This window comes from Rhinolophus sinicus, chromosome 15 (assembly GCF_057876585.1).
Source record: "Rhinolophus sinicus isolate RSI-liver-muscle chromosome 15, RSI-T2T, whole genome shotgun sequence".
Classification (NCBI taxonomy): domain Eukaryota; kingdom Metazoa; phylum Chordata; class Mammalia; order Chiroptera; family Rhinolophidae; genus Rhinolophus; species Rhinolophus sinicus.
Window position 1 is genome coordinate 22,744,103 of NC_142515.1, and position 21,404 is coordinate 22,765,506.

At 39.9% G+C, this 21,404-nt stretch overlaps 1 protein-coding gene across 3 annotated transcripts in view; it reads left to right on the forward strand.

Annotated features, from left to right (window-relative positions):
- ARMH3 (armadillo like helical domain containing 3) overlaps window positions 1-21,404 on the forward strand; it is a 143,042-nt gene that overhangs the window by 104,970 nt on the left and 16,668 nt on the right. For all 3 annotated transcript variants that reach the window (XR_002136765.3, XM_019724983.3, XM_088791876.1), the window contains one exon: window positions 8,509-8,587. Coding sequence is in view for 2 of the 3 variants with exons in the window: in XM_019724983.3 (XP_019580542.1) it covers window positions 8,509-8,587 (79 nt within the window). In the remaining variant the exon portion in view is untranslated. The remainder of the gene's footprint in view (window positions 1-8,508; window positions 8,588-21,404) is intronic.

Genomic DNA, 21,404 nt, shown 5'->3' on the forward strand with positions numbered 1-21,404 from the left:
CTTCTAATTGAGTTTGGGATCCATGTACCTTTCTTTCTCTAACTAGTGTGGGATCCACAGCAAGTTTTCCTCTCTTTCCCGTCCAGTATATGATCCTCTAAAATAATTTCCCTTTATTTCTGAAGTGATAGGAAAAGCCCAAGTTAGCCAGTTGCTAATTTATTTTTGCCCTCCTCAAAGTTAAATTCCTTATAATAAACTGATTAATTGGGCTCATGAGAATGAGATGTAGTTAACATATTTCAGGTTTCTGGCTCATGCCAGTTTTCTGAAGGTTCTTGAGTCACATTCAAGGGATTAGAATGTTCACTATTAATTAAAATTATATCACTTCTTGGGGTTTTGAGCTGATCTCCACTGCCTCAAAAGTCCTCCCAGGTATGTATTAGGATTTTCTTGTGTCTTGAAGTGGGACAGAAAATCTAATAGACATTTTCACATGGCCCATTTTGTTCCTTTATATTCACTTAATGTTTCTGAGACTGTAGAGGGGCCTTGCTTCTGGAGATAGGAAATCCAGTGCCAAACTAATTGCAAAGGCTATCACAGGTTTACATTCTGTAGCCCTAGGAACTCGGCCACCAACTCCTGGCCTGCCACTACAGAGTAAGGAAATCTGAAGCACAAAATAATGGGATCTGAGCAGGGATAGGCTAATCTTACAGGTGTTTTATCTCTAGGAAACTTTTGGAGTCTCTGTTCATTTACTGAGAGAAAGCTTTAATAAAAAGTAGACATTTTCTAAGGGGAATGGACTAAGTGATGTCTTTCATCGAAATGTAAATGCTGCATTTGACGTTTGTGGTTCCTTCAACTCCTGTTCATTCTTCATTTACATTCATTGTGATTGTGGAAATAGTGAAACAGTGTCAGGTTGGTATCTGAAGCAGGAAGGAATTCCATTCCTCTCTTATGGCAGTGCTAGAGGAGAGAATTTAGCCAAAGTGCATAAAGCCCATGGCATCTGACTTGGCTTAAATCTATGGTTTGGGGCCATAGTAACTAGAAATTAGCCAAGTAGCTATAACCAATTTCCAGCAGGTGATAAGGTGGAAACCTATGTTGGACAAAATCATGCATCAAAGGTAGCTCAAACTGCTAAAATGTATAGTCATGAGTACAGCTTCAGAATGAGGCAACTGCCCCTCAGGCCATGGTCATGTACATTTCATACACATTAACTCTTTCCTGTTTCCCTTCAGTTAATTAATTCTCAACCTTCATTTGTCCAATGCAGAGCCTGGATGAAAATATCCAGTAGGTGAATAACTTACCTGATGTGACACAATCTGTTTCTCACCTAGAAATCAAGAGCAATTCTGACTCAAATCATTCCCCAGGTTAAAATATGAGAGTTACTATGGTATAGTAAAGTTCTTTTTAGTAATTAAGTCAATTTACATAGTTAGATCATTGGGTAAAACAAGCAACTAGATACACTTGCCAATAGCTCATCCTTCCTGATGGTTGTCAAAATGGCTTCTGGAGTAGGGTTGCATTTTTGTGTGACTGGTCCTGAAAATGACCACAGGAATGGCAGTACAAAGAATGGGATAATTGGCACGAAAAGGTTAAGACCCTAGTGCATAGGGGAAAGTTAGAGGAACAACCCCTAACAGGTCAACGGCCAAAGTTTTTGATTAGATAGTTTCAAAGTGAAAAGGTTAGAAGGTAGTTCTTATTTGAAGTTTTATTTTGGTTAATGTTAATCAGCAGAGTCTCTGAAGCTTGTAATGCACTGCTGTTAACAGGCGTCAGGGGAAATTGCTTTTTTTGTTGTTGAATTGGATGGGCTGAAGATTCATTGACTCCATGAAGGAGGAGGCTTATTACTGCACGAAGTGGGAGTATGTGTGGCAATTCTGAAGATGAAAAGAAATGTTAGTTTGAAATTAAATAACTCAACCTCAGATGAACCATTTTAACCACAGCCACACACCACTCGGTCATACCTTCACCCCTTCTCTGAAGCCAGTCTTTTACCTGTATGTCCGAAGGTTTCCCAGGTAGAAACAATTATAAATATGATGGTTTTCTTGTGTTTAACTCCATATATCTGAGAATATACTCTATAGTATAGATCACTGGACTGCTCTTTTGGGTTTAGCAAAGGGGAAGCTGCTTGGGGGGGAAAGTTCCCTTTAGGGTACGGTAGATGGTATATATATGAAAACAGAGGAAAGCTTTAGAAAGGAAATCTAACCAGATCAAGAAACTAGTACTCAGAGCGGTTGGTCTCTTACCCATGGTCACACAGCCTAGTAGTGGAGGAATCAGGAATTAAACTAAGGTCTACTGCCTCTAAAGCCTTGTTTTTTACTATATATATATATATATATATATATATATATATATATATATATATATATATATATATATATATATATATATCTCATGTTGTTTCGTGAAGCAATGGTATTTTAACCAGGTCTTTGAGAAAAAAGACTTAGCCTTTTTAGTGGTGAAGAAAAGTAACATCCCATGTTAAGAAAAACATATAAATAAAAGCATGACTTCTAGTTGTACATGTTTAGCAAGTATTTAAAAATACAAGGCTATAGCTCTTAAGAGGTTGGGGCTTGAGGTCCAAATTTATTTTTATCAGACTTCAGATATTCACCCATAGTCTCTTTAATGTAAATCTGGTGGCCTTATAGGAATAATTTTAAAGTGAAACTTTTAAGAATCTTCCAAGTATGTACCATGTTGAGTATACCAGTTATGTTTTCTTCCTTAGAATAAGAGCTACAGGAACTTTTCCTGTGAGCCACCTTTCCCAGTTTTTCTCCTTTCTGCCTGAAGGATTTACATAGCAGCTTTCAGCGGCAGCCTGCTGCCTTCAGATATCTCAGTAAGGAAACAATCACCATGTTCTGGGCTTCTGGATGAAGCTGTTATTTATTGTTTCATAAAAGACACTTAGGTGCTCCATCGCTGGGACATAGTGGGATTGTGAGAAATGGTATCGGTGGAGGATTTGCTTTAGATTCACACTGGCTATTAGGAAGAATCCACATTTTCTCTTACGTTACACTGCCTACATTTTTAAGGTAACATTCCAAGCATTTCTTGGGTGAGTTGGGCATTAACCATGTATCTCAGCCATCATCCACCCAGCACTAAGGGAAAGAAAGCTGCTTTGCAGAGTCATGAGTCAGAGAGAATAAGTTAAAAACGAACCAAGAAATCCCCAGCCAGTTTGTGGCTCAGCCTTGCTGTTCCATCTGTCCACTTCATTTTGCTTCATTTTATATAAGTGACCCCTGTCTTCAGCTGTCAAAAACTTGACAGTTGCATTGGAGGGTAGCCCAGATTCTTGCCCTTAGAGGTGCTCTCGGTACAGAGCCATCCCTCAGTGTGGCTGGCTGTAGCAATTTCCTACTGTGCCATTGTCTATTTCTTTTTCCTTTCCATTTTGGGACTTCCTAATACAGTAGCATTAGTAGACCAGTACCAGAGTATAACACACTCCCCCACTCCTCCCCCACCCCCAAACAAACAAAAACTTAAGCTTACTTTTAGAAGCCACTAGATTACTTTAATAAGAAATGCCAGAAAGCTTTTCTCTGGCCTCCTGGTATGACTTAAGAGGAAGAGAAAGCTTTGCTGTCTTCAGTGACAACTTTTATTCCTTATTTGGAGAGCAGCTGTCCATGTCTGTGCCATCTTTTCTCCCAGGATGGGAATAGATCATTTTTGTTGTTTTCATACTTTTGGAAAATGGCTGGTGATCATGGACCTCCTTGCTTGTGGTGAGACTGGACAAAACCTCCGTAACTTTCGTTTATTCACTCATTCAGTTTTAAAAATTGAATCGTGTAGTGTCCCGGACATTTTGCTAAAAGCCTGGAAATATATTGGTGAGCAAAAGTAATTTGGTCCTTGCTGTCATGGAGCATTTAATTGCACTTTGAGGAAAGCTGGAGGTTTGGTTAGAAATTATATTCCCTTTCTCCACCAAGTTCTACCTCCAGATTCCTTTTCCTTTCCTTTCCTTGGGCCTTATGTCTTTAAATCTTCTTCTTAGTTCTGGGTAGATGGCTCTCTCTGAGTAATGTGGACTGTTCCAGCCATTTCTAAAAAAAAAAAAAGTGGTCAAGAGTATTGAAATTAAGAGAACACTTCCATCAATCTACCCCCAACATTTTATTTCAACGAGTTCTTTATTCAGCAGCCAAAAGTTGACATCATTTACCAAATGGAGACCTTTTAATCTACAGCTATCGCGCATGTTACCGGGAGTTGCGCTTCTCATCTCCAGGCAGGGTTGGTGCTCCCTGCGCATGTGGCTTCCAGTGCCAGTCTCGCCAGAGCTCTGCTCCCTCTTGTGGGACTGCACCACAGGGGTTTCTCCAGAAGCTCCCTAAACTCTAGCTGCTGCACTTCACAAAATAGTCAGTGGCCCAGGGGGCTCCTTTTCCTCCTGCCACCAGCATTGCTAGCTCTAGGAAAGTTATCTTGGTGAATGAAACACCCTGGGATTTGTGAATTCTATGTGGAATTCATTTGCGGAGGAAAGCAGCTTTCTCAAGAACTGCTGGCTGGAATCAAGGAGGCCTTAGTCTTTTTTTTTTTTTTTTAAACAACTTTATTCACATATTATAATCTACCCATTTAGCACATAAAACTCATTGTTTTTTAATATATTCACAAGGTTGTACAACCATCACCAGTGTAATTTTAGAATATTTTACCCCCTCCAATAGGTACGCCGTACCTATTAGCATTCCTCAACCCCCATTCCTCCTCTAACAAGCCCCTGCCCAGACCCAGGCAACCACTAATATACTTTCTGAGAAGCTGGTAATCCGTATGGCTACGTTTGTGGTATCTGTGGTTGGAACTTTGTAGCATAGGAACCTCAGAGTGGTCATCTTCTAGAAGAGAAGGAAATAACCCAGAAGGTAAAAGGTACAAAAGGAGGCAGTCACCTACAGAATGAGAAGCAGACTTGATCCACTCTACTGCTTTGCTAATAAACAATACTGACCCTGGCTTACCATCTGCTTTGCCTAAGTGCCAGCGTTCCTGTGAGGAGTAGAACGTCCACGTATTAGTCTTCATAGCTGCCATAACATAATACCATAGACCTGGCAGTTTAAAACTCAGAAATTTATTTTCTCAGTTCTGGAGGCCAAAAGTCTCAGATCAAGGTTCAGCAGGGTGGGTTTCTGGTGAGGTCTCTCTTCCTGACTTGCAGACAGCCACCTTCTGTCTGTGTCCTTACATGGTGGAGAGAGAGAGATCAAACGAGCTCTCTGTTGTCTCTTCTTACAAGGACACAAATCCTGTTGGGTCAGTGCTCCACCCCTATGACCTCATTTAACCTTAATTACATCAGTAAAGGCCCTCTCTCCAAATATAGTCACATTGGGGATTAGGGTTTCAACATACGAAAGAAATTCTTTTGTGTGGAGGGGGATGACAAGTAACCCATGTAACAACCCAGTATGAACCTAGTGGGGATGTCCTGATAGCGCCTTTCCCAGCCGCCTGCTCATGTAAGACTCACTCCTCTTCCTGGTCTCTTCAGGTACATTCTTTTCTGAGCGTCATTTTCTGTCAGGCTAGTCAGGGGCAAGGAACTTACTTGTGCCCTGCTTTCAGTATTCACCTTCTCTGAACCTGCCCTTTTTGAAGGGTGGGGCTTGAGTAGAATGGGTGGGGAGGGAATTAAACTCACATTCTGCTCATTCATCTTGTAGTAGAAAAAAATGTCCAGTTTTTTGTTGCTGGAACACTCAAATTTTAGACTTCAGCACTGGACAGTTGCTACCTGTCGGGTTTTGATCAGTAAAAATGAGAGAGCTACTGTTAGAATCTCTCAAGAGACCCCTTCCCCCCATTAAATATTTAAAAGAGAAGGTAATATATCCTTTTGGAGGTGATATCAGTGAGAATGAAAGTCTAAAGAAAAAAGAGACACCTCCCTCATGCATAAATCAGTACCTTGTCTTTCTCCCACTGAGAGCTAGTCAGGCATAAGTCCTAGTCTGGGGCCACGGCCAGGTGGGGGCAGTATGGAATCACAACCCAGGTTAGCCCTAGTAGTCGCCAAACTTCCATGGGAAGGAGAAGCTAAGTATTTCAATCACTGCAAAGGCATGTGTCACTCAGTGTGGGCTGACTTAGCCTGGAATCAGTGTTCTGTCTTCTCTCTGCTTTCTCAGAACATATTTCCATTTCAACAGTATGAAGTCCTGAGAACTTTAATAAGAAGCTCCCAAGCCCTCTCTCAAATTCCTTGCTGAAGAGCCTAGAGGGACAACAGCCAGTGTCAGACTATTTTTCTTACCTGTTAGGCCTAGTGCCCTATACCTGGCATCTCCAGTAGATCAGATTAGTAGTCAGATTTTACAGGTGAAGGTCCCAAAGAAACAGTAAGAAAAGTAAAGCAGAGGCATATACCCCATGCCCTTTGTGAGTACTAAGTTAGAAATTACTTATGGGGTTTAGACTGTCCCACCTCTGCCACATTTCTAAACAGTCCCTCCAGTTGCCTAGTGGGAGACCTTATTCACCTGCTGAGATGTAAAGCTCTGGGATGAGAATATCACAGGGCAGGTAGGAGGATGATTTTACCTTCATTCCAAATATAAATTCCCAGAGTGGCAAATCTGTCATAACCTTCAGCAAAACAATGTCAGCATATATGCTTTGCAGTATAAAGCACAGGGCTCCTGACCCATTTCTATCCTATTTGATTTATTCATTCATGGAGTATTTAGTGAGCACCAGCTGCATGCCAGGGATTGTGCTAGGTGTGTGACATTGCTTAGTTATATAAATGTTGCAAGAATCCTCCAAGATTTAGTCACTCTTTCAACAAACATTTATTGTACGCCTACAATGTACTATTCCTAGGTACTGTGCTAAGTGCTAAGGCAGGTATTATTACCACTTTTTTTTCCTCTGGTGAGACATACAGCTTCCCCAAAATCATTCAGAATAACAAGTGGTCAAAATAGGATTCCAGACTATGATTTTTGTGAAGTTTCTGTCTTACAGTTTTATTATCTATATTAAATTAAGTGGTTCTATAATTCATTACTATCAATAAGTTATATTAAAAGAAAACATTGATTTCTATTATGTTATCATACACACACATTTTAATAAACTTTTTATTTTGGAATACTTTTAGAATTACAGAAAAAGTGCAAAAATGTGCCCCTCAACCTAATTTCCCCCATCTTACATTACCATGGTACATATATCAACACTAAGAAACTGGCATTGATACATTACGATTAACTAAACTCCATATTTTATTTGGATTTCACCAGTGTATCAATTAATGTCCTCTTTCTGTTCCAGGATTGAATTCAGGGTATCACATTGCATTTATTTGTCATGTCTCCCAAATGTCCTCTGGTCTGTGACTATTTCTTCATGACCTTGACAGTCTTAAGGAAGACTGGTCAGGTATTCTGTAGAATGTTCCCCAATCTGTGTTTGTCTGATGTTTTTCTCGTGATTAGACTGAGGTCATAGGTTTTTGGAGTGCACAACAGAGGTGAAGTGCCCTTCCCATCAGATCATACCGGGGTTACTTGACAGCCACATGACATCACTGGCAGCGTTCACCTTCATCACTTGGTTAAGGTAGTGTTTGCCAGGATTCTTTACTGTAAAGTTAACTCTTTTTCCCTTTTTCTACTCTATTCTTTGGAAATAAGTCATTCAGTCTAGCCTACCCTCAGTGGGAATGGGAACTAAACTTCACCTCCTAAACAGAGAGTATCTATACATATTATTTAAAATTGTTCTGCTAGGAAGGTTTGTCTCTTCTCTCCATTTATTTAACCATTTTGATATCAATATGGACTCAAGCTAAACTCTGATCTAAAGCCTATGTTTTTTCTGCTACTCTAGATAAGAAATGACAAGGACCTATACCAAAGCATTGGTTTCAGGGAAATTTATTGATTTCAGATTTCGGAGATTTTTAAGAGGTAGATTTGATAAGACTCGGTGACCTTGGTGAGGGAGTGATGGAGAAGGGGGAGTGTTTGAAAAGAACACTTAGATTTTGGTTCGAATGGCTGGAAATAAAATTTTGATTTGAAATATTAACTAACAAGTGAAGGTTGATTCTAGGCTTTGATAAAGCTGAGCTTCTTCAGGGACCATTTAGCCTACATGCTGGTCCAGCTTTACTGAGCGCCCTGTTCTCCCACATCAGAGCAAACTATTCTTTGTGACAGATGTACCAGGGCCCCTGGTTGGAAAGTCCCCTGGGTCCTGATTCTTGTCTGAAGGATGCTTGGTTTCGTTTTTTGTTTGGTTGTGAGGTTTTCGCTAGTTCATTTGCAGAGCAGAGATGCTCTATTCTCTAATAATTATGAAACCCTTCCCATTTCAGAGTGACCTCGTGTTCAGTAAGAGAACAGTTACCCTGACAGTCACTCTCATCCTCTCGTACTGCAAACCAGAGAGCACATGATACTTGTTTTTAACTTCTTTTCTTCCATCTGGTGCTATATTAATGCTAATTCTTTGTTTCAGAGCCATCATCAACCACTTTAACCCCAAAATTGAATCCTACGCTGCTGTGAATCACATATCCCAACTGTCGGAGGAGCAGGTAAGCCACTACTCGCCGCAGAGTGACCCTTGTTGGTGGCTAAAATCAAGTAGTTGCCCATTCTCTGATGGCACAGGGATTCTGCGACTGAGCTTCTAGTGGGAGTGGCAAGAGCCAGGCTGCTGAGAGGAATTAGTAAGAGATTTGTTGATAGTACTTTAAATAGTAATGGCTCTGCTTTTGTGCCATGAGAGGTTCATTTAATCATATAGAAGATACGTAGGTGAAAATTTGGTGAATTCTTAGTTTAGAGTGGGTGATAAGGCATTTCTGTTTTTAATTTTAGGCAGAGTCATTCTGATTTTTGAAAATAAAAAATGAGAACTTAGAAATAGATGAAACTGCCAATTAGAAAAACCCTAAGTTCAGCTTAATTTGAAGCTGTTTGGCTCGTTAAAACATGAGCCCTCATTGGGACAGATTTTCTTTAGTAACTGAGTTCTACTTGCCCCGAGTAATTATCTCTGAGCAGGTTTTTCGGTGGTATGGGCTGAGTTGCAGATTCAGATAGCATTGTGTGTTTGTTTTCCCTGAGTCTGACATGATTTCCCCTTCTCCCAAAGTGCCTGCACTCAGCTCTGCATTATATATAAAAGTAGAAATGGGACTTGAACGCCTGGCATGGGCTTGAATTTGATGTTTCAGAATGAGACTCTTGAGTCCTGTTTTTTTAAAGAACAAAATACGACATCGTATTCACACAGTCTCCCTTCCTTCCCACCCTACTCACAAGTTGGAGGGCTGGGGTATTCAGGAGGTAAGTCCAGTATAGGCTCCAAGCCAGCATGCTCCACTTGGCCCTTGTGGCCGCGCATCCGTGTAACCCTTCCCTGAGCCTCTTGCTGGCAGAGCCAGCCAGCTATAGTGTGACTGTGTGTTCCTAAAAGCTATTCAGCTCACCCAGCGAGGCACCAAGCAAGCCTTTTCCCTCACAGATAAGCTTCTCAGTATTCCCACCAATGGCTCTTTCCTCAGCCAGATGGATAGGACTCTATTAGTCTATCAGTTGTTCCCTTTGACATATTTGTTCTCTTTTGTGAGACCAGCTGTGATAATCCATCCTCTTACTTAAACTGCTTTTATAAATGGTTTCGTTTTCTTTTTTCCTATTCTGCCTGTGGAGCAGTCCTGAGTCCTATTCTTTGATACCGCTGCTCTCATGAGGTGCTTGGAGATGCTACCTGTTTCCTGATGTACCAATTCAGATCGGTTTTCATATCATTTTTATACAAAAGAATTCACCATCTCGAGTTTTGTTCACTGAGAGAAAAGGTGACTTTCTTATCACAATGAGCTCTGGTGAGCTAAAAGCTTTTTTTTTTTTTTTTTTTTAAAGGACGACACATTTTCTCTGTCAGCCACGTGCAGTATTCATCCCCCAGCAGTTTGGGAAGGTCAGGCTGAAATCTTTCTATAGCAGTAGCAGCCACAGACCAATAATAAAAATCCATTCTGGCGCATGAGGCAAATCTGGAAAAGGATGATTAGCAAGCACGTGTCCTCACCCTCCTCCAACTTCTTTCCAAGTTAAATGAAGTGATGAAAAGTGCCTCTCAAAAAGAGTCCAAAGCCAAAGATGAGAAGGAGAGTAGATAGCCCTGTGTGAGAACGGAGAAGGCATGGCAGCTCTCAAAGATTTATTTACCGTGTTTCCCCGAAAATAAGACCTAGCCGGAGCATCAGCTCTAACGCGTCTTTTGGAGCAAAAATTAATATAAGACCCGATATTATGTTATATTATACCCAATATAATATAACTATAGTATAGTATAGTATAGTTATATTATATACAATATAATATAAGTATAGTATAGTATAGTATAGTATAGTATAGTATAGTATAGTATAGTATATAAGACCGGGTCTTATATTATATTAAAATAAGACCCGGTTTTCTATTAATTTTTGCTCCAAAAGACATGTTAGAGCTGATGGTCCGGCTAGGTCTTATTTTTGGGAAAACACGGTACTTCATCAATAAATAATTACATGCCTGCCGTATACAAGGTGCAGTGCTGGGTAGTGGGGATCAGTGGTGAATAATCTAAGTGTAGTCCTTGCTCTCATGGAGTTTTTGTATACTCATAACCTCTCTTAATCCTTTCCACTTGGGGAGTGGGGGAAGGGTGGTAATATTCTGGGACCCTTTTCAAAACTTCCTCAAAATAGTTGTTGCTTCCTTTCCCTGACTGACTTTGAAAGGCGCTAAATGACAGCATTAGGGTACACTTGGTTTTATTCTCAGCGCTATCGGATTAGAAGTATTTGACCGCCTTGTTAATCTCCAACATGTATTGGAGCACTTTTCTCCCTTCACTTAATGCTAATATCACTGAATGTTGAGTGTATTCACAGCTTCCCAAAGTGATGGCTTTGAGATGCAGTAGCGTCCTGTAGCTGTTAGCAGCAAACTAAGTAGAAAGACAAAAATCAGTAACTTAATCCCCACGTAGATTTTAAAGTACTCCCAAACTAAAGCCTAAAGACCAGGGATAGGCGTTAATTGGAATTTATAGCACCCAGTAAGATAGAAGACAAGAGAGGGCTCTTTGATAGATCTGCCTGCCCAGCCTGCCATTTTTTTCCTGGCAAGAGATTTGTGAAAATTTGAGTTCTGACATTCCCCCCAGACATGTTCCAGCCTCTGTGTGAGACATTTCAAGGTAATGCTTGTAAATCCATTATTGCTTATTAAACAAAGCCCATTCTCTCACACTGGGTTGGGGTTTTTTTTGTTGTTCTTTTTTCCAGTTGTACAGAAGATAGATGACACTTACTTTTCATTGGCTTCATGGAGGGCAAAGCTTTTTAATCAGTTAATACCCTCAGCATGACTGAGTGGTCTTGCATTTCGTAATGTAATAAACTGCATGAATTTTTATATTGTATACACAAGTGTCACATTTGCCTGGGGTTGGTAGTGAAGCTTGTTCATTTTGACTCCTTTTTTTGTGTGTGATAAAATATACATAAAATTTACCATCTTAACCATTTTAAGTGTACTGTTCAATGGCATTAAGTACATTTACATTTTGTGCAAACACCACCACTATCCATCTCCAGAACTTTTTCATCATTCCATACTGAAATCCTATACCCATTAAACGGTAACTCCCCATTTTCCCCTCCCCCCAGGCCCTGGTAACCACTGTTCTACTTTCTGTCTCTATATATTTGACTACTCTAAGTGCCTCATGTAAGTGGACTCATAATATTTGTCCTTTTGGATATGGTTTATTTCACTTAACATAATTAATGTCTTCAATGTTCATCCATGTTGTAGCATGTACCAGAATTTCATTCCTTTTCAACACTAAATAATATTCCATTGTGTGTATATACGGTGTTTCCCCAAGAATAAGACCTAGCTGGACCATCAGCTCTAATGTGTCTTGGAGCAAAAATTAATATATGACCCGATCTTCTTTTAGTATAATATAAGACCCAGTCTTATATAATATAATATAATACCATATCATATCATATCATATCATATCATATAACATAATATAATATAATACCTGGTCTTATTTTAATATAATATATATAATGTATAATAATATAATTAATATAATTTTAACTTAATATATTAATTTTTGCTCCAAAAGACGCATTAGAGTTGATGGTCTGGCTAGGTCTTATTTTCAGGGAAACACGGTAGCTCATTTTGTTTATTTATGGTGGACATTTAGGTTGTTTCTACCTTTTGGCTATTGTGAAGAATGTTGCTGTGACATTGGTATATAAATAGCTGTTTGAGTCCCTGACGTTAGTTCTTTTGTATACATACCCAGAAGTGGAATTGCTGGATCAAATGGTACTTCTATGTTTAAGTTTTTGAGAGACCACCATACTGTTTTCTATGGTGTACCGTTTCACATTCCAGCTTGTCCACATCATTGCCAATATTTGTTTTCTGGGGTTTTTGTTTGTTTGTTTGATATAGCCATCCTAATTGGTGTGAAGTGGTATCTCGTGGTTTTGATTAACGTTTCCCTAATCATTATTGATGTTGAGCATGTTTTCATGTGCTTATTGGCCATTTGTCTATCTTCTTTGGAGAAATGTCTATTCAAGCTCTTTGCCCATTTTTTAATTGGGTTTGGTTTTTTGTTGTTGAGTTTTAGTTCTTTATATTGTATTCTGTGTATTAATTCCTCATCGGATACATGATTTGCAAATATTTTCTCCCATTCTGTGGTTGCTTTTTTACTATGTCGACAGTGTCTCTTGATGCACAAAGTTTTTAATTTTGATGACGCCTTACTTGTCTATTTCTTCGTTTGTTGTCTGTACTTTTGGTATCCTAAGAAACCATTGCCAAATCCAATGGTATGAAGTTTTTCCCCTATGTTTTCTTCTAAGGGTTTTATAGTTTTAGTTCTTACATTTAGGCCTTTGATCCATGTTGAGTTAATTTTTGTATAAATTTTTGTATATGGTGTTTGTTAAAGGCATTTGACTTATTTTTATATTTCACATATCTTAATGAATAAAAATTATGGAGAAGATAGAACTTTTTTCCCCAAGAACTGTGAAACTACTCCCAGTTTATCCCCTACTGGGTTTGCTTGTCTCTAGGACATCTTGTAAAAATTGCCCTTCAGGCCTCTTGCCCACACTCGGCTGAGATTTATCTCCTTTATCTCTCTAGTATGACTTGTTGGTAAGCATCTGTCCCTAGCTGGTAGAATCATTTGATGTGCTCCCCACCCCCAGTGGCCTATACCCTGATTTTCATTCTCCTAGTAGGATGGCTGGGTCTCACAATCTGTGTTTCATAAGTAAGTCCCAGTGACCCTTTTGTCTGTACTAAATAAATGTAGATGAGAGGTATTTAAGAGAAACTCTTGACCCCAGGCTAAGTCTTGGGTTTGGATGCTTTGAAGACATCTGTCTTGATGATGCAATCCTCCCTCAGAGACGTTTGTTAATATAGAAGAGCTCTTCAGGGGGTTCTCCTTCCTGTCTTGTCCTACCCTAAACTCTCATATACTCCCTCTCCTTTATTCCTGCTTTTCACATTAGGAAAAATACTTGTTACAATTGGCTAGATCATATTAGAAATGGGTCCACATTCAAGAGGTCTGTTATGAAATCGCTTGGAATAATACTAGCTCACAGATTCTTAACCTAAAGTCAAAGAATAGGCTTTAGAGAATTATTGCACACTCTGAAATTGTGTGTAAAATTATGTATATGTCCTTTTTTTTTCTTGAAGAGGGTCCATCTTTCTTAAAATTCTTAATCAGTCTTTGACACCTGCTCCCAATTTTTTTTAAGAATCATTAGCTTAGCTGTCTTGAATAATATCTCATTCTTTCCTTGCCCCCAAAGCCCTTAGACTTTTGAAAATTCCCATTGAGGATCTTGAGCCCCTTTTTAGGCTATTTGTTTTGGTTTACAAATGCTATGACATACTGATTTATATCAGCTCTAATTTCCTTATTGGCAAGAGAGGGCTTCATTGCGGAACTGTACAGAAGATTCTATAGAGCCCTGAATGTCTAGAGTACATAGTGACAATTTAAATTCAAGTCAAAACCTCCTCTGAGCACCTGATTCCTTAAGCTTTCAGTCACATTCATGACCAGTTTTGTTCCTTTGAAATATACCATTGGAAAGCAAGTAAATGATTGGCCCACTCTTACCTTCTTTAGTCTTCATTCAGCTATCAGTATTTCAGCATCTAGTGCCTGCTCTGTGCTTCAGATTGAGCTAGGCATTTGAGGGATATAGAAGTATGATAAGGGGCCTTTGTTCTCAAAGGATGGAGTAAGTGCAAGAAATGGTTTAAGGCAACTTATTGTCTATAGCCCGACCAGTTCTAGCAGTAGGATCTGTGAGTTCCCGTCAAGAGAAAGATCTCTACAAGTCGTGGTGGTCAGGAAAGGAGTGCACACTTTGAGCTGGAAGAGGAGGGATAGGATTGGATAAATGGAGAGGCACAGATTGTAAAATGTACATTGTAAAATGTACTCAAAGTCAGGACCTGGAAAGGACAGAAAGAATGGAGAAGAGTCCTAGAGTTTCTGTAAGTCTTATCCTTGGGCCACAGGGTACCCAGAGTTGGATGACTTAGGAATATAATTTACCAATTTAAATTATCATAGCTTCCGTAATCTGTGATGCACTGATTGTACTGCATCTGTGATGCAGTGATGCACTGATTGTACTGTCTTTGATTCAATTCACAAGTGTCCATCAAGGGCCTGGTATGAGGCAGCCCCAGTGCTACACATCTGGTAAGACCTAATAGGCAAACCTATCCTTTTTGTTTTTGGTAAAAAACATATAATAAAATGTACCATCTTAACCATTTTTAAGTGTACAGTACAGTAATGTTAGTATACGTACATTGTTATGCAGTCTATGCACAACATATGTCTAGAACTTTTTTATCTTGCAAAACTGAAGTCTATGCACAACATATGTCTAGAACCTTTTTATCTTGCAAAACTGAAACTCTAGTCATTGAACAACTCCCCTTCCTTCCCTCCCCCACTTCTGGCAACTGCCATTCTACTTTTTAAGAGTGGGCAAATCTATCTTGAAATTGGTGTTCCTTTCAACCAAGTGGCCCACGAGCTTGCTAAAAATTTCTCTACATACAAACTTGGGAATTTTCTGAGAAGATCAGAAAGGTGAACTACTGGTACCCCCATATGTCACAGGACCTTAGGAATATATACCCAGATTCCTAAATTTTCTACATTAGGAATTTTACAGAGTTTTACCTCCCATTATTTCTTTAAGTCTCCCCCTCTCACTAGGGCTTAGGATTTTAGATTCAGAGGAGGCCTGTACAATGTAATTACAAGAGGTATCTTCAAAAGTATTGTGACTGAGTATCATTCACTTGTGGGAGTAGGTTAAAGTAAATTAGGGAAACAAAAAATGCTTCACATCTGAATGAGTGAAGGTTGCATTAGATGCTAAGTATTAATATTGATGAGTATTTATGTCTGTTAGTAATCTTTCTAAACCTTTTTGATTTCCTCCTGATCCTAAGATAAGAGCTACTACGTAACTGCTGGGTATTTACATATCCTAATGAAACCTAGTTGGAGTGAGATACTAATAAAAGGAGAGCCCTAGTTTGTGGGGCAAGCATTGTTAGGGGCCCTGGGTGGCATCCATTACTTGAGAACATCTAGGAGAAAACCCAAAAAGGTCTTGAGGAAATAGCCTAAGAACTTCAAGGCTTAGGAGGAAAATGGAGCCTGATACTTCAGCGTTAGAGTTGTTGGCCCTTGGCATGTTACTAAATGTTTAACAACTGGTAGCAGGGCTGAGTGGTGGGAAGGGGACTGATTTGGAGTGTTGGGTGTGAATGCTCCCATTATGGCTGCCAGTGTGAAGCCAAGTGGCTCTCACAGTGCTTGAAAATTTGACACTCAGCTCTCACAGGCCAAGCACGCGTGAGCCAGCTCCAGTACCACTGGTGGTTCTGGAAGACTGAGAGAAGGGGGCTGTCACACACTGAGGCAAGGCTTTCTGAGCAGGAGGCAAGTGTGGTGTGTAAAGTTCTCCCCCAGGCAATCTGAGCCTGAGGCCTCTGAGCAGCCCACTCTGAGAGCTCCTGTGAAGTTTTCTAATCTTAGAACAGGGCCTTAACCACCATGGAAGGCACCCTTGGCAGAGACATGCTGGAGAGCTGAGATTTCAGACTCCCGCGGTAGCCATAACTCAGTTTCCTGTATTTGGCATCATGTTTTTCTACAACAGCCTGTGCTTTTGCACTGCTTCTCTGTAACCCTGAGTGATGGTTGCTGTGGGAACTCTTATTGAGTGCGAGCATGTGACGTGAGTGTTGGCTGTCTGACCCTGCCTTCCTGTTCCCTTTGTTTAGGTTCTGGCATTTCACTTGACTTGTTTGGCAGGAAAAAAAATTTTGATGTGAGTTGTTTGTTCACTGGATTCACTGAAGAAGGAAAGACAGAGTCTAAGGCAGAGGGACTTACCTCAGAAATCCTACAAGCTACTTACCTCAGAAATCAACTTTATGTTACGGTATATAGGGCATCTTGAGAAGGTCCACATAGAGGGTCTGCTGATTATGTGCTGCTAGGTTGGCCACTCTCTTATTTGAACCAGGAGGTAGGCTGCACTATCAGAGATATAGGAGACAGTATCTTGGATTTTAAAAGAACACATAAAAGGAAAGGAACAACTAGTAGTTATTGAGGTAGGCACTTTTACATGGATTATTAACTTGATTCTTACATCAACTATTTGAGGTAGGTACAGTTATCCACATTTTATAGATAAGGATGCTAAAGAGATGATTTGTTCAAGTTTACACAGCTGTTAGTGGCCATGATATGAACCTAGGTCTATCTGAGCTTTTTCCATTTCATTAGGTTGAGGCATGTATGACAACCTGAGCTTGTCAGGTATTCTGAAGGAAGGAGCCAGCCAGGGATAGGAAGGTGGATGCAGAAGCAGGGAGAGTGAAAATAACAGGGCTCATTCCTGGCTGTGGGGAAAGGACCTGGTTTGGGAAGGGCCCATTCAGGTGAGGAAAGAAAGTACTGGAGAGTTGTCCTGCCAGTTAGGCAGACATGCCTCAGTACAGGCTCCTAGCATAGTATGATAACTTTGTAAATGAGAGAAAAGTCTCTTTATTCCTTCTAAGCTTATTAGGAAGGTCACTATGAGAAATAAAGCTTTTCCACACACCAAAACAGCATGGTGTTTAAAAAAAAAAAGTTCTTATTTATTTCTTTTAATAGATAATATATTTATGTGGGTCAGAATCTAAAAGGTAGGACACTGAATTTTAATTATTTTTAAAGTAATAGTTCAATTTTGTTTCAAAAAAAGGCAAAATGAAGACTCAAAATTTATGTCCCACAACCAAGCTGGATGACAGAGGTCACTGGTGAAGGACTCAGCTTATTATTCATCTCTGCCACTGTCAGCATTTTCTCCAATTAAGAATGAGTTTTGAAATGCCCATCACCTACATTTCTGGTCTTCCTCAGTCAGGCTTCACTGCCAGTAAAACATCACTGGCAGTGCTTAGAAGGGATGGTGGAGCCCACGGGAATCCCCGCGCTTGGCAGCTTTTCAGGAGGTTACAGAAGACAGCAGGCCTTGCTTCTTGGTTTCATCTTAGAAGGATCCTTTGTCCTAGTTATTAGATAAGACTGTACAGGTAGGACTTCCCTCTTCAGGTTGCTTTTTAGCCACCTCCTTCCTTCCAAATAGATCTTTGGGAACTTTTATTTTATTTCCACCGAAACCTCCTCCCCAGGAAGTAGCTTAAAACTCTGAAAGGTACACTGAGAAAAAGCATGGTTTGCCACTGTTGTAAACATCAGAAGCCAGAAATGTTGCTATGCAAACATTTGTCTCTGTTGGAAGCTGTGTTAATTGGAAATGTTTTTGCTAAGTACCATAACAGCAATTTGACCTTTCACGGTGATCCTGCTCAAAGAAAGGTGCAATCTTGAAAATGACCCAGCCATCCAGAAGGGAAACTGTGGATAGACCACAAATGGCATTTCTGTTAAAGAATTCTGTCTGTTAGGGAGGAATAGATAAGTGAGGTTTGGCAGGGAGGCAGAGACCCCATTTCAAATTCCCAATGAATTAGGAGCAGAGACAGTGTTTTCTGTCTCCCTCCCTGAGATGTGATATGTTCCCAAGGAAAGAAACCTCAGGAGGGGAGGACAGAGACATCTGCATTTTGGTTTGAGCTGGGCTGCTGTTCCCCCTGCAATAAACCATAGAGAAGGAGAAGGCCTGATGTGGTATTTGTGTGTCATGTTCTCCCACCCCTGTTACCTTGGCTGCCTTTTAGTTTGATTGCATGCCTTGCTTGTGCAGGGTAAGGACCTGGGCATGTTGGATCTGTAATTAGTGCAAAGAAAAGCTTCACAAGGGGTGTCTAGGGCTTCAACCACATAAAGTCAGGGAGGTGGGGCACCTGCCCAGGGAAATTAAAGAAAGTCACTGTCACCACTCCTTTAACCAACTGATGGCCTCTCACTAATCACCCACTGTGAGGTTCATTATCTGGTCCACCTTGCTGAAGGTCAGAGCCAGTCTGTCAGATCAATAAATCTCAGGGCAATGGAGAGCCCTTTGGCAGCAGGCTTGAAAGACATGGATGGACTGGGGAAACTGGCCATCTAAAATTGGTTCTGAAATCGAGTTTGGTCCTGAAGTATATGAGATGAAAATAGAAAGGGAAAAAATCTTCTGCATATTGTATGCAGGGTGGCCGTATAGAGGAAACAGTGATGTTTTATACTAATAAAAGGCATCATCTTTCTCATCCTAAGAGATTCATGTCCACCTTTTAGATCGTTGTTTCCAAAGAATTGTATTGGATAATTGTGCCCTGGAGAGAGACTCAGGTTTTAGCTTCGATAGAAAGTCGCTGTAAGCACCCAGTGGGGGAGGGAGGGGCGGGAGGATGCTCCCTCAGCTGGGGCCTGGGATTTCATTAGCAGGTTGCTGTTTGTTCTAGTTGTTGTGGTATTGGCTCGTTTTCTGTTTTTTCTGCTGCTTTGAGCTGTTCTTAAAAAGAACCAACTTTGCCTCCGAAGGAAGCTTTCAGAGCCTGCTTTGGTCTAAGAATTCTCTGCTGCTGGGCGTCTTTGGTTAGTGCAATAAGACAAGGAATGGGTGCCCTAGCTTAAAGTTCCCCAGATTATTTCTTTTTTGTGTAAAAATACAGAAGTATCTGCTGTGTGCCAAGCTATAAAAATGCGAAAATCATATTTGCCCTTGAGGACTTCACAGTACTTTCCTGCTTAGACCTTTGCCTGTGTGCTCTGCCATAGACCTCACTCAGCGATGTATTTGACGTGCTTGCAGTAGCCCTACCTGACTCTTTATTAGCCTAAGGACAGATAAACCTTCCTGTTCTCCTCGTACTCTAGTGAAATACTGCCTCATTATAAATCCATAAAAGGTTGGCTAGTGGTCCTTATTTGGAGTGAGTTTTCACAGTGAGAGCCATGATAATTTCATATCTTTCATCTCTCAGTTTCATAAAAAAAGACAAAATCAGAACCTTGATTAGATGTCTTTGGAAATGACAGGACCCTGTAAAGTCCCTGAACTTGGTAAATGATTGGGTTTGTCAGAAGGTCTAGGTAAGTACACCCACTTAAAAAAAACGTCATGTGGCTGGTGCACAGCTGAAAATGATTCCAAACACCATTGATTGCTACCTGGAGTCCATTTAATTTGCCAGGGAGTAATGCCAGGGGTGGAGGAGTGGAAGAGAGGAGTGCAATGAGGGGAATCCTTGGCAGTGTCGAAGTACTAAGAACTCCTAGCTTAGGGCTACTGACCTCAGTCTGAATCATTCTTGCCCCAACCAAAAATGGAATAGTAAGACCCAAAAAAAGACATAAGCTTACTGCCATAGCCATGCCTTTTTTTTTTTTTTTTTTTGACTAATCAGGATTTACTGGACTTATTTTTTATTCAACTTTATTGAGGTATAATTAACATACACTAAAATATATTTATGTAACCACCACCCACACCACAACCACAAAAAGCCTGCTAAGATTTTGATTGGAATTACATTAACTTTATAGATCAACTTGGAGGAAAATTGACACTAATAATATTGTTTCAAATCCATGAACATAATATGCCTTTCCATTTATTTAGATCTTTTAAATTTTCTCATTAATGTTTTATAGTTTTTTTAGCATACTGTTTTTTGCCTATTTTGTTCAGTCCCTAAATATTTCATTTTTATATTATATAAATGGTATATGATTAAATTTTGATATCCAATTCTTTTTTGCCAGCATATAGAAATACGATTATTTTTAAATTGACCTTTTCCCCTGCAACTTTGGTAAACGCATTTATTATTTTTTTAGAGTCTTCAGAGTTTACTGTGCTCACAATCATATCGTATACAAATAAATTAAGTTTTACCACTTTCTTTAAAATCTGTATACATTTGATTTCTTTTTCTTTCCTGTTGCACTGGCTAAGACCTTCAGTACAACATCGAAGTGGTAAGAGTCGACACCCTTGCCAGATCTTCAGGAGAAAGCATTTAGTCTTTCATCGTTAAGCAGTATGTTAGCTGTAAGTTTTCATAGATTCCCTTTATTAGGTTGAGGGAGTTCCCTCCTATTCCAAGTTTGCTGAGAGTTTTTGTTATGAATGGATGTTTACTTTTGTCAGTACTTTCTCTGCACATATTGAGATCATATGGAGTTTTGCTGGATTTTTCTTTTTTTCTTTTATTCTACTAAAATGATGACTGATTTTTAAATATTCATCTAACCTTAAACTCCTGGGATAAACCCCTTTAGATCATGATACAATACTTAGTTTATATATTACAGAATTTGAGTTGCTAATATTTTGTTGATTATTTTTGTGTCACTGTTTATGAGGGATATTAGTTCATAGTATTTTTTTTTCTTCTTATAAATTTTATTGGGGAAACAGTGTGTTTCTCCAGGGCCAATCAGCTCCAAGTAGTTGTCCTTCGATTTAGTTGTGGAGGGTGCAGCTCAGCTCCAAGTCCAGTCTCTGTTTTCAATCTTAGTTGCAGGGGGCACAGCCCACCATCCCATGTAGGAATTGAACCGGCACCTTATTGTTGAGAGCTCGCATTCTAACCAACTGAGCCATCCAGCCTCCCCTCTGGAAGTTCAGCGGTATCTTGTTGTCTTCAATCTAGTTGTGGAGGGTGCAGCTCACTGGACCATGTGGGAATCCAACTAGCAACCTTGTTGTCAGAGCTCACGCTCCAACCAACTGAGCCATCCGGCCGCCCTAGTTCATAGTATTCTTGTGATGTCTTTGTCTGGTTTTGGTATTA